General features: G+C 46.4%; 2 protein-coding genes across 12 annotated transcripts in view; one reads left to right on the top strand and one right to left on the bottom strand.

The window, feature by feature from the left end:
• LOC125894166 (uncharacterized) overlaps positions 1 to 3,865 on the bottom strand; it is a 57,682-nt gene extending 53,817 nt beyond the window's left edge. Inside the window, exon 1 of the mRNA XM_049585402.1 lies at positions 3,570 to 3,865. Within this exon, the coding sequence (XP_049441359.1) occupies positions 3,570 to 3,712 (143 nt within the window). The 5' untranslated portion in view covers positions 3,713 to 3,865. The remainder of the gene's footprint in view (positions 1 to 3,569) is intronic.
• LOC125894154 (uncharacterized) overlaps positions 1 to 13,816 on the top strand; it is a 122,046-nt gene that overhangs the window by 71,334 nt on the left and 36,896 nt on the right. The gene's annotated exons all lie outside the window — the stretch shown is intronic.

Genomic DNA, 13,816 nt, shown 5'->3' with positions numbered 1-13,816 from the left:
ACCATCTTCCTCTCCCTTAGATGGAAGCAGTCCCATCAAGCGATTGTACATCTCTGTTTTGTCACAGCAGTTTGTCGCTTTCTTCCCAACTCTCAATTAACACCTGAATCCTCTTGGTCACATCTGAACAATCCAGATTTGCTGTCAAATTGGCACAAGGGTTTGCAGTTTTGAATGTCCAACCTCTTCCAAGCCCCGATTTTCTCCAGGATTCATGTCTTGGTTTTTTTATACGTTGGTCCAGCTGTAAACTTTGACTTCCATTCATTTCTTGTATCATGGTATGATTTACTTTCATTGTTAATATCTTGAATCTTGACATTCATTTCAGAGATGAAACAAGTTATCCTCGATCTATTGAACTCTGACCACAGCACCTTAGTGGAGTTGTCATGGTCCAGGTTGGAGGAATGTCCTTGCCGTTGCCGATTTTCCATGCCATGGCTTCTGCTGTTGATAAGGGCACCTGACAGTTTAATAGCTGGGTTGTACAAATGGAGACAGTAATTTGAGGGTCAGCAATGTGTTGATGGGGTGAAGAATTCTGAGGCAGATACAGATGAAGGGTTGCTGGGGAAGATTTACAGTTAAGTATATACACTTTGTTGTTATCTTCAACAAGTGACACTGTTTCGTACATATTGGTGGTTAGGGTCCAGTTTGAAAGTCAGTGGCATTCAATATTAGTGAAAACACCTGTATAATGAGTGAGACAGCAGTTTGCCGGCAGCCACGAACTCTCAACCCTCTTATTGCAAGGCGGAAGCATTATCCACTGAACTAGGAGTGCTGCCCGGTTGCGCAATCATTTCTACACCTTAAATAGCTTCCGCTCAGCTCTGTTGGATGTTGGATTACAGTGAGCCGGTTGTTTCCCAGAATGTTGAACAATCTTTACATCTACATCAGAGGTCACTCATAGGTGGACCACGGTCCGGGTCGGACATAGACGCCGTCCAATCCGGACCCCAATCTATAACCAATAAATGATTGACTATTGCTAAACTTTGATGAAGCATTATTATTTTAACTGCCGCAGCCTTTCTGGCCTTTACGCCAACTGTTTTAGCTGCTCAGGAAACTCACAGACCAATTGCATGCATTGTAAATTGTTTCACGTGATGCTCCTCAGCCAGTCAAATCTCTGCATTCTGTGAGTGAGTCAGTAACCCCTTTTTTTTAAATTCAGGATCAGGAAGTGAGAATCACGCACGGGAGCCAGACGCCACAAAAGCCGGAGAATTAAGTGAGTGGCAGCAAACAATTTTCCAAAAGAAAAGTAGTCACTTAGAGCATTTCATCAAGAAGGGACAGGCTCTAACATGTTCATTCTTCCCACAGGCAGTTCAAACTGCCCCAGACTCTGACGGGCTTCATGGTGACCTGAGAGGAATACGGTCAAGCTGCAGGCAGCTACTCTTGCCCAGAAATCACTTTAAGCTGTTCTCTGAAAAGATGAACTACAGCACTGTTGACTTCTTCAGCTCTCTGATGGGTGTCATTGAACTGTTGTTGACAGGGGGGAAATGTGTCAACCCTTTATCATAGCACTCTGTGCACTCCTGCGCCATTTGAGTCTTCTTCCCAATTTACACAAACAGTTTGTCCTGCGTGTACACATTGTGTGTTGCTGTTGATTGTTGCTTCATTAAATGTATTTAAATACGCATCTGTTTGTCTACCTACTTGTGTTTACATGATAATTATTTCAATATTTTTACCTATCTTCATTCCGCTGATCTTGGAACTGGGTTTAAATACAGTGAGAGCCATTAAAAACCAGAGACAAATTCCTTGTACACACAGAGGTGGCCGGTTAAGCTGATTCTGGTTCTAAGTAGGTGGTGCATGTCAGTTCAGGGTGTGCAATCAGGAGAGAAGCAGAGTAGACTTAAAACTGTTGCTCACAGTTAAGAGGTTGAGAAACTTCTGGGTGCCACCAAGAGCAGGAAGAAGGTGGACCACCAGACTTCCTCTGTGCCATGGAGACTTGGATGAGCATACTGTATTTGAAAGTGTTTTTGAAATAATGGAGCACAGACAAATTTCCTTTACAGCTCAAACTTTCATTTACAATATGGTTTAGGGACACAAGCTTTGTCAGGTGCTCATGTGTCTTGATTTGGCCTGGAGATGTGATACAATTCTTCTCCTGATTGAAGAGGGAAAGCTGCTCTTGTTTTCCAGTCCCTTGCCATGGCGAGGATCCCTGTGCCTCAGGCTTCCTCGCCTGCCTTCTCCTGGCCTGAGGAAGCTGATTGCGAGGGCCTTTGGCTCGAGCTTGGTGTTCTTTCGCTGTCTCTCTTTCTGCCATCACTCCATTGGCTGGTCCAGGACCTGATCAGGCAGCCATCGAAATCTCCGTCTGTCAGGCTTGTTTGGCAATAAACCATGGCTCTACTACAGCCCGAACATATCAAGGATGCCACAAACAGTTTGCAGGGGTAACATCAGTCTATTTTATTGTTAAACAAAAGTATGAAATAACATTTACAACTTAAGGAAGGAAACAAAAGGGGTTGGAGATCCCAGCCAAAAGAAACAAAAGATGGGGAATCGCGGGCCAGCCACACAGTGGGCCGTCGCACCCAGCTCATCCCCTAAACCTCCCAAACTGAAGCTAAACTAACAAAACAAAATCAAAAATGAGACTACCGGAAACCTCCAACCCAAACTAAAATAACAAACCCAATTAACAAAACCCAGCTCCTTGAACCGTGCTGTCAACTGATCACAGCCGGACAGACCTGGTAAACCCAAACGTGTAGTGAGGGTGAAGTGGAAACGTCTGGCTGAGGCCCCTGTCCGTGAGGTCTTCAACTCCCACCTCCGGAAGAATTTCTCGTGCATGCCGGGGAAGGTTGGGGACTTGGTAATCCGAGTGGTCCGCGTTCAAAGCCTCCATTGTGGAGGCGGCAGCTAGGAGCTGCGGTCAGAGGCTTGTTGGTGCCTGTCGTGGCGGCAACCTTAGAACCCGCTGGTGGACATCAGCGGTGAGGGAGGCCGTCAGGCTGAAGAAGGAGACCTTTCAGTGTCTGGCTGGCCCAGGGGTCTCCTGAAGCAGCAGACAGGTACCGGATGGCCAGAGGGGCTGCAGCTGTGGCGGTCACTCAAGCAAAAGCCTGGTGTAGGAGGAGTTCAAGAGGCTGTGGAGAAGGACTTTTGGTTGGCCTCAAGACAGTTCTGGCACACTGTTAGTCGCCTCAGGAAGGGAAGGCAGGGATTGTCTCAGGCTGTGCTCAGCAGAGAAGGAGAACTGCTGAGCCCAGTTGGGGACATCGTCCAGCGGTGGAAGGAGCACTTTGAGGAACTCCTGAACCGGGCCGTCACGTCCACTGTGGAGAAAATGGACAGTCTCTGCTCATGACAAGAGAGCCTCGTGTACCAGCAGTGTCCACCAAGGTCTGGGAAAGAATCCATGATGGTAGCCGCAGGTCTTGCACTTCCCTGAAAGGCCGCTCTTCTCCAGGGCTCGTAGCCTCTCTGCGTGCTTGAACAGCTCCATCACACTTGTCATTCACTTGGGCTCTATACCACCTCCCCAGTCTCTTAACAGGCTGTTTGGTGACCTGCGAGGAATGCGGTGAAGCTGCAGTGGGCTGCTGTTCCCCAGAAATGACTTTAACTGTTCTCTGAAATGATGGACTACAGCACAGTTGAATTCTTCAGCCATGTATTCTCTGATGGGCGTCATTGAACTGTTGCTGACCATTTCGTTCCACTGCTCCTGTAATTTTTCACAAACTTTGTGCTGTACTGCTGGCAGAAAAGTCAAAGAACCAATCGTCTGCTTTCCCCGGTCCAAATGATCGCCACGCAGACCAAATGAAGTTTCTGCCAGGTTCACAAGGGTTTTTTGAGCAGATGTAATGCCCCTGCGGAGTGTGTTCTTATCCGTGTCTTTAACATGTGACAGAGTGTTGTGGTTATTGCTCTTGTTGAAAATGACCATCACATACTTACCATCCAGTTTGAAATGGACGCCTCGCATTTCACAATATGTGAATGAAAAGGACTGCTGGGACATGAGATGGTAGAATAGTTGAGATATTTAAAATAATTTGGACCACTTAGTCCCCAAAACTTTGTAAATGCCACATCAGTACAAACTCCATAATGCTGACGCCATTCATGGGCTTTGTGTAAAAGCTGAAACATACAAGGGACAATTTGGTCTCCCTTTTCAAACACGGGCTATTGAGTGTATAAATCAAAATGTGTTTCACCATGGTCCCATTGTGCTGGAGATAATCATCCAGTTGCTTGATTACAATCTCTTCACTGTGTGTTGATGCTCTGATGGTCGGTCTGCTTTGTCCGCTTTGGTGCGCAGGGCACCAGACTCTTTCTTCTTCTTCTTCTTCTGAAATTCTGGATGAACTGCCGAAAATCCTTTCTGCTCTTGTCCTTCAAGAGCACCATGGCATATGCAAATTGTTTGTCTATTTCAGGTTCTCTTCTGTTGAAATCTTTGATATGCCATTGTCGTACTGTATCAGAACACGCAGCATTACTACCATCTTCCTCTCCTTAGATGGAAGCAGTCCCATCAAGCGATTGTACATCTCTGTTTTGTCACAGCAGTTTGTCGCTTTCTTCCCAACTCTCAATTAACACCTGAATCCTCTTGGTCACATCTGAACAATCCAGATTTGCTGTCAAATTGGCACAAGGGTTTGCAGTTTTGAATGTCCAACCTCTTCCAAGCCCCGATTTTCTCCAGGATTCATGTCTTGGTTTTTTTATACGTTGGTCCAGCTGTAAACTTTGACTTCCATTCATTTCTTGTATCATGGTATGATTTACTTTCATTGTTAATATCTTGAATCTTGACATTCATTTCAGAGATGAAACAAGTTATCCTCGATCTATTGAACTCTGACCACAGCACCTTAGTGGAGTTGTCATGGTCCAGGTTGGAGGGAATGTCCTTGCCGTTGCCGATTTTCCATGCCATGGCTTCTGCTGTTGATAAGGGCACCTGACAGTTTAATAGCTGGGTTTTACAAATGGAGACAGTAATTTGAGGGTCAGCAATGTGTTGATGGGGTGAAGAATTCTGAGGCAGATACAGATGAAGGGTTGCTGGGGAAGATTTACAGTTAAGTATATACACTTTGTTGTTATCTTCAACAAGTGACACTGTTTCGTACATATTGGTGGTTAGGGTCCAGTTTGAAAGTCAGTGGCATTCAATATTAGTGAAAACACCTGTATAATGAGTGAGACAGCAGTTTGCCGGCAGCCACGCTCGAACTCTCAACCCTCTTATTGCAAGGCGGAAGCATTATCCACTGAACTAGGAGTGCTGCCCGGTTGCGCAATCATTTCTACACCTTAAATAGCTTCCGCTCAGCTCTGTTGGATGTTGGATTACAGTGAGCCGGTTGTTTCCCAGAATGTTGAACAATCTTTACATCTACAACAGAGGTCACTCATAGGTGGACCACGGTCCGGGTCGGACATAGACGCCGCCCAATCCGGACCCCAATCTATAACCAATAAATGATTGACTATTGCTAAACTTTGATGAAGCATTATTATTTTAACTGCCGCAGCCTTTCTGGCCTTTACGCCAACTGTTTTAGCTGCTCAGGAAACTCACAGACCAATTGCATGCATTGTAAATTGTTTCACATGATGCTCCTCAGCCAGTCAAATCTCTGCATTCTGTGAGTGAGTCAGTAACCCCTTTTTTAAATTCAGGATCAGGAAGTGAGAATCACGCACGGGAGCCAGACGCCACAAAAGCCGGAGAATTAAGTGAGTGGCAGCAAACAATTTTCCAAAAAGAAAAGTAGTCACTTAGAGCATTTCATCAAGAAGGGACAGGCTCTAACATGTTCATTCTTCCCACAGGCAGTTCAAACTGCCCCAGACTCTTGACGGGCTTCATGGTGACCTGAGAGGAATACGGTCAAGCTGCAGGCAGCTACTCTTGCCCAGAAATCACTTTAAGCTGTTCTCTGAAAAGATGAACTACAGCACTGTTGACTTCTTCAGCTCTCTGATGGGTGTCATTGAACTGTTGTTGACAGGGGGGAAATGTGTCAACCCTTTATCATAGCACTCTGTGCACTCCTGCGCCATTTGAGTCTTCTTCCCAATTTACACAAACAGTTTGTCCATGTACACATTGTGTGTTGCTGTTGATTGTTGCTTCATTAAATGTATTTAAATACGCATCTGTTTGTCTACCTACTTGTGTTTACATGATAATTATTTCAATATTTTTACCTATCTTCATTCCGCTGATCTTGGAACTGGGTTTAAATACAGTGAGAGCCATTAAAAACCAGAGACAAATTCCTTGTACACGCATACAGAGGTGGCCGTTAAGCTGATTCTGGTTCTAAGTAGGTGGTGCATGTCAGTTCAGGGTGTGCAATCAGGAGAGAAGCAGAGTAGACTTAAAACTGTTGCTCACAGTTAAGAGGTTGAGAAACTTCTGGGTGCCACCAAGAGCAGGAAGAAGGTGGACCACCAGACTTCCTCTGTGCCATGGAGACTTGGATGAGCATACTGTATTTGAAAGTGTTTTTGAAATAATGGAGCACAGACAAATTTCCTTTACAGCTCAAACTTTCATTTACAATATGGTTTAGGGACACAAGCTTTGTCAGGTGCTCATGTGTCTTGATTTGGCCTGAGATGTGATACAATTCTTCTCCTGATTGAAGAGGAAAGCTGCTCTTGTTTTCCAGTCCCTTGCCATGGCGAGGATCCCTGTGCCTCAGGCTTCCTCGCCTGCCTTCTCCTGGCCTGAGGAAGCTGATTAAGCGAGGGCCTTTGGCTCGAGCTTGGTGTTCTTCGCTGTCTCTCTTCTGCCATCACTCCATTGGCTGGTCCAGGACCTGATCAGGCAGCCATCGAAATCTCCCGTCTGTCAGGCTTGTTTGGCAATAAACCATGGCTCTACTACAGCCCGAACATATCAAGGATGCCACAAACAGTTTGCAGGGGTAACATCAGTCTATTTTATTGTTAAACAAAAGTATGAAATAACATTTACAACTTAAGGAAGGAAACAAAATGGGGTTGGAGATCCCAGCCAAAAGAAACAAAAGATGGTGAATCGCCGGGCCAGCCACACAGTGGGCCGTCGCACCCAGCTCATCCCCCTAAACCTCCCAAACTGAAGCTAAACTAACAAAACAAAATCCGAAAAATGAGACTACCGGAAACCTCCAACCCAAACTAAAATAACAAACCCAATTAACAAAACCCAGCTCCTTGAACCGTGCTGTCAACTGATCACAGCCGGACAGACCTGGTAAACCCAAACGTGTAGTGAGGGTGAAGTGGAAACGTCTGGCTGAGGCCCCTGTCCGTGAGGTCTTCAACTCCCACCTCCGGAAGAATTTCTCGTGCATGCCGGGGAAGGTTGGGGACTTGGTAATCCGAGTGGTCCGTGTTCAAAGCCTCCATTGTGGAGGCGGCAGCTAGAGCTGCGGTCAGAGGCTTGTTGGTGCCTGTCGTGGCGGCAACCTTAGAACCCGCTGGTGGACATCAGCGTGAGGAGGCCGTCAGGCTGAAGAAGGAGACCTTTCAGTGTCTGGCTGGCCCAGGGGTCTCCTGAAGCAGCAGACAGGTACCGGATGGCCAGAGGGGCTGCAGCTGTGGCGGTCACTCAAGCAAAAAGCCTGGTGTAGGAGGAGTTCGAAGAGGCTGTGGAGAAGGACTTTTGGTTGGCCTCAAGACAGTTCTGGCACACTGTTAGTCGCCTCAGGAAGGGAAGGCAGGGATTGTCTCAGGCTGTGCTCAGCAGAGAAGGAGAACTGCTGAGCCCAGTTGGGGACATCGTCCAGCGGTGGAAGGAGCACTTTGAGGAACTCCTGAACCGGGCCGTCCACGCCCACTGTGGAGAAAATGGACAGTCTCTGCTCATGACAAGAGAGCCTCGTGTACCAGCAGTGTCCACCAAGGTCTGGGAAAGAATCCATGATGGTAGCCGCAGGTCTTGCACTTCCCTGAAAGGCCGCTCTTCTCCAGGGCTCAGAGTCGCCACTCTGCGTGATTGAACACCTCCATCACACTTGTCATTCACTTGGGCTCTATACCACCACCCCAGTCTCTTAACAGGCTGTTTGGTGACCTCAGGAGGAATGCGGTGAAGCTGCAGTGGGCTGCTGTTCCCCAGAAATGACTTTAACTGTTCTCTGAAATGATGGACTACAGCACAGTTGAATTCTTCAGCCATGTATTCTCTGATGGGCGTCATTGAACTGTTGCTGACCATTTCGTTCCACTGCTCCTGTAATTTTTCACAAACTTTGTGCTGTACTGCTGGCAGAAAAGTCAAAGAACCAATCGTCTGCTTTCCCCGGTCCAAATGATCGCCACGCAGACCAAATGAAGTTTCTGCCAGGTTCACAAGGGTTTTTGAGCAGATGTAATGCCCCTGCGGAGTGTGTTCTTATCCGTGTCTTTAACATGTGACAGAGTGTTGTGGTTATTGCTCTTGTTGAAAATGTCCCTCAGATTCTTCGTGATCCAGTTTGAAATGGACGTCCTCGCATTTCACAATATGTGAATGAAAAGGACTGCTGGGACATGAGATGGTAGAATAGTTGAGATATTTAAAATAATTTGGACCACTTAGTCCCCAAAACTTTGTAAATGCCACATCAGTACAAACTCCATAATGCTGACGCCATTCATGGGCTTTGTGTAAAAGCTGAAACATACAAGGGACAATTTGGTCTCCTTTTCAAACACGGGCTATTGAGTGTATAAATCAAAATGTGTTTCACCATGGTCCCATTGTGCTGGAGATAATCATCCAGTTGCTTGATTACAATCTCTTCACTGTGTGTTGCTGCTCTGATGGTCGGTCTGCTTTGGTCCGCTTTGGTGCGCAGGGCACCAGACTCTTTCTTCTTCTTCTTCTTCTGAAATTCTGGATGAACTGCCGGAAAATCCTTTCTGCTCTTGTCCTTCAAGTGGACCATGGCATATGCAAATTGTTTGTCTCTTTCAGGTTCTCTTCTGTTGAAATCTTTGATATGCCATTGCCGTACTGTATCAGAACACGCAGCATTACTACCATCTTCCTCTCCCTTAGATGGAAGCAGTCCCATCAAGCGATTGTACATCTCTGTTTTGTCACAGCAGTTTGTCGTTTCTTCCCAACTCTCAATTAACACCTGAATCCTCTTGGTCACATCTGAACAATCCAGATTTGCTGTCAAATTGGCACAAGGGTTTGCAGTTTTTGAATGTCCAACCTCTTCCAAGCCCCGATTTTCTCCAGGATTCATGTCTTGGTTTTTTTATACGTTGGTCCAGCTGTAAACTTTGACTTCCATTCATTTCTTGTATCATGGTATGATTTACTTTCATTGTTAATATCTTGAATCTTGACATTCATTTCAGAGATGAAACAAGTTATCCTCGATCTATTGAACTCTGACCACAGCACCTTAGTGGAGTTGTCATGGTCCAGGTTGGAGGAATGTCCTTGCCGTTGCGATTTTCCATGCCATGGCTTCTGCTGTTGATAAGGGCACCTGACAGTTTAATAGCTGGGTTTTTACAAATGGAGACAGTAATTTGAGGGTCAGCAATGTGTTGATGGGGTGAAGAATTCTGAGGCAGATACAGATGAAGGGTTGCTGGGGAAGATTTACAGTTAAGTATATACACTTTGTTGTTATCTTCAACAAGTGACACTGTTTCGTACATATTGGTGGTTAGGGTCCAGTTTGAAAGTCAGTGGCATTCAATATTAGTGAAAACACCTGTATAATGAGTGAGACAGCAGTTTGCCGGCAGCCACGCTCGAACTCTCAACCCTCTTATTGCAAGGCGGAAGCATTATCCACTGAACTAGGAGTGCTGCCCGGTTGCGCAATCATTTCTACACCTTAAATAGCTTCCGCTCAGCTCTGTTGGATGTTGGATTACAGTGAGCCGGTTGTTTCAAAGAATCTTGAACAATCTATACATCTCCATCAGAGGTCACTCATAGGTGGACCACGGTCCGGGTCGGACATAGACGCCGTCAATCCGGACCCCAATCTATAACCAATAAATGATTGACTATTGCTAAACTTTGATGAAGCATTATTATTTTAACTGCCGCAGCCTTTCTGGCCTTTTACGCCAACTGTTTTAGCTGCTCAGGAAACTCACAGACCAATTGCATGCATTGTAAATTGTTTCACGTGATGCTCCTCAGCCAGTCAAATCTCTGCATTCTGTGAGTGAGTCAGTAACCCCTTTTTTTTAAATTCAGGATCAGGAAGTGAGAATCACGCACGGGAGCCAGACGCCACAAAAGCCGGAGAATTAAGTGAGTGGCAGCAAACAATTTTCCAAAAGAAAAGTAGTCACTTAGAGCATTTCATCAAGAAGGGACAGGCTCTAACATGTTCATTCTTCCCACAGGCAGTTCAAACTGCCCCAGACTCTTGACGGGCTTCATGGTGACCTGAGAGGAATACGGTCAAGCTGCAGGCAGCTACTCTTGCCCAGAAATCACTTTAAGCTGTTCTCTGAAAAGATGAACTACAGCACTGTTGACTTCTTCAGCTCTCTGATGGGTGTCATTGAACTGTTGTTGACAGGGGGGAAATGTGTCAACCCTTTATCATAGCACTCTGTGCACTCCTGCGCCATTTGAGTCTTCTTCCCAATTTACACAAACAGTTTGTCCTGCGTGTACACATTGTGTGTTGCTGTTGATTGTTGCTTCATTAAATGTATTTAAATACGCATCTGTTTGTCTACCTACTTGTGTTTACATGATAATTATTTCAATATTTTTACCTATCTTCATTCCGCTGATCTTGGAACTGGGTTTAAATACAGTGAGAGCCATTAAAAACCAGAGACAAATTCCTTGTACACGTACACAGAGGTGGCCGGTTAAGCTGATTCTGGTTCTAAGTAGGTGGTGCATGTCAGTTCAGGGTGTGCAATCAGGAGAGAAGCAGAGTAGACTTAAAACTGTTGCTCACAGTTAAGAGGTTGAGAAACTTCTGGGTGCCACCAAGAGCAGGAAGAAGGTGGACCACCAGACTTCCTCTGTGCCATGGAGACTTGGATGAGCATACTGTATTTGAAAGTGTTTTTGAAATAATGGAGCACAGACAAATTTCCTTTACAGCTCAAACTTTCATTTACAATATGGTTTAGGGACACAAGCTTTGTCAGGTGCTCATGTGTCTTGATTTGGCCTGGAGATGTGATACAATTCTTCTCCTGATTGAAGAGGAAAGCTGCTCTTGTTTTCCAGTCCCTTGCCATGGCGAGGATCCCTGTGCCTCAGGCTTCCTCGCCTGCCTTCTCCCTGGCCTGAGGAAGCTGATTAAGCGAGGGCCTTTGGCTCGAGCTTGGTGTTCTTCGCTGTCTCTCTTTCTGCCATCACTCCATTGGCTGGTCCAGGACCTGATCAGGCAGCCATCGAAATCTCCCGTCTGTCAGGCTTGTTTGGCAATAAACCATGGCTCTACTACAGCCCGAACATATCAAGGATGCCACAAACAGTTTGCAGGCCGTAACATCAGTCTATTTTATTGTTAAACAAAAGTATGAAATAACATTTACAACTTAAGGAAGGAAACAAAAGGGTTGGAGATCCCAGCCAAAAGAAACAAAAGATGGGGAATCGCCGGGCCAGCCACACAGTGGGCCGTCGCACCCAGCTCATCCCCTAAACCTCCCAAACTGAAGCTAAACTAACAAAACAAAATCCAAAAATGAGACTACCGGAAACCTCCAACCCAAACTAAAATAACAAACCCAATTAACAAAACCCAGCTCCTTGAACCGTGCTGTCAACTGATCACAGCCGGACAGACCTGGTAAACCCAAACGTGTAGTGAGGGTGAAGTGGAAACGTCTGGCTGAGGCCCCTGTCCGTGAGGTCTTCAACTCCCACCTCCGGAAGAATTACAAGTGCATGCCGGGGAAGGTTGGGGACTTGGTAATCCGAGTGGTCCGTGTTCAAAGCCTCCATTGTGGAGGCGGCAGCTAGGAGCTGCGGTCAGAGGCTTGTTGGTGCCTGTCGTGGCGGCAACCTTAGAACCCGCTGGTGGACATCAGCGGTGAGGGAGGCCGTCAGGCTGAAGAAGGAGACCTTTCAGTGTCTGGCTGGCCCAGGGTCTCCTGAAGCAGCAGACAGGTACCGGATGGCCAGAGGGGCTGCAGCTGTGGCGGTCACTCAAGCAACAGCCTGGTGTAGGAGGAGTTCGAAGAGGCTGTGGAGAAGGACTTTTGGTTGGCCTCAAGACAGTTCTGGCACACTGTTAGTCGCCTCAGGAAGGGAAGGCAGGGATTGTCTCAGGCTGTGCTCAGCAGAGAAGGAGAACTGCTGAGCCCAGTTGGGGACATCGTCCAGCGGTGGAAGGAGCACTTTGAGGAACTCCTGAACCGGGCCGGCACGTCCACGGTGGAGACAATGGACAGTCTCGGCTCATGACAAGAGAGCCTCGTGTACCAGCAGTGTCCACCAAGGTCTGGGAAAGAATCCATGATGGTAGCCGCAGGTCTTGCACTTCCCTGAAAGGCCGCTCTTCTCCAGGGCTCGTAGCCGCCTCTCTGCGTGCTTGAACAGCTCCATCACACTTGTCATTGACTTGGGCTCTATACCACCTCCCCAGTCTCTTAACAGGCTGTTTGGTGACCTGCGAGGAATGCGGTGAAGCTGCAGTGGGCTGCTGTTCCCAGAAATGACTTTAACTGTTCTCTGAAATGATGGACTACAGCACAGTTGAATTCTTCAGCCATGTATTCTCTGATGGGCGTCATTGAACTGTTGCTGACCATTTCGTTCCACTGCTCCTGTAATTTTTCACAAACTTTGTGCTGTACTGCTGGCAGAAAAGTCAAAGAACCAATCGTCTGCTTTCCCCGGTCCAAATGATCGCCACGCAGACCAAATGAAGTTTCTGCCAGGTTCACAAGGGTTTTTTGAGCAGATGTAATGCCCCTGCGGAGTGTGTTCTTATCCGTGTCTTTAACATGTGACAGAGTGTTGTGGTTATTGCTCTTGTTGAAAATGTCCCTCAGATTCTTCGTGATCCAGTTTGAAATGGACGTCCTCGCATTTCACAATATGTGAATGAAAAGGACTGCTGGGACATGAGATGGTAGAATAGTTGAGATATTTAAAATAATTTGGACCACTTAGTCCCCAAAACTTTGTAAATGCCACATCAGTACAAACTCCATAATGCTGACGCCATTCATGGGCTTTGTGTAAAGCTGAAACATACAAGGGACAATTTGGTCTCCCTTTTCAAACACGGGCTATTGAGTGTATAAATCAAAATGTGTTTCACCATGGTCCCATTGTGCTGGAGATAATCATCCAGTTGCTTGATTACAATCTCTTCACTGTGTGTTGATGCTCTGATGGTCGGTCTGCTTTGGTCCGCTTTGGTGCGCAGGGCACCAGACTCTTTCTTCTTCTTCTTCTTCTGAAATTCTGGATGAACTGCCGGAAAATCCTTTCTGCTCTTGTCCTTCAAGTGGACCATGGCATATGCAAATTGTTTGTCTCTTTCAGGTTCTCTTCTGTTGAAATCTTTGATATGCCATTGCCGTACTGTATCAGAACACGCAGCATTACTACCATCTTCCTCTCCCTTAGATGGAAGCAGTCCCATCAAGCGATTGTACATCTCTGTTTTGTCACAGCAGTTTGTCGTTTCTTCCCAACTCTCAATTAACACCTGAATCCTCTTGGTCACATCTGAACAATCCAGATTTGCTGTCAAATTGGCACAAGGGTTTGCAGTTTTTGAATGTCCAACCTCTTCCAAGCCCCGATTTTCTCCAGGATTCATGTCTTGGTTTTTTATACGTTGGT

The sequence above is a fragment of the Epinephelus fuscoguttatus genome, linkage group LG9, assembly GCF_011397635.1.
Source record: "Epinephelus fuscoguttatus linkage group LG9, E.fuscoguttatus.final_Chr_v1".
In the NCBI taxonomy this organism is placed as follows: domain Eukaryota; kingdom Metazoa; phylum Chordata; class Actinopteri; order Perciformes; family Serranidae; genus Epinephelus; species Epinephelus fuscoguttatus.
Note: the sequence above shows the minus strand (reverse complement) of the source record. Positions and strands in the feature narration are given on the sequence as shown.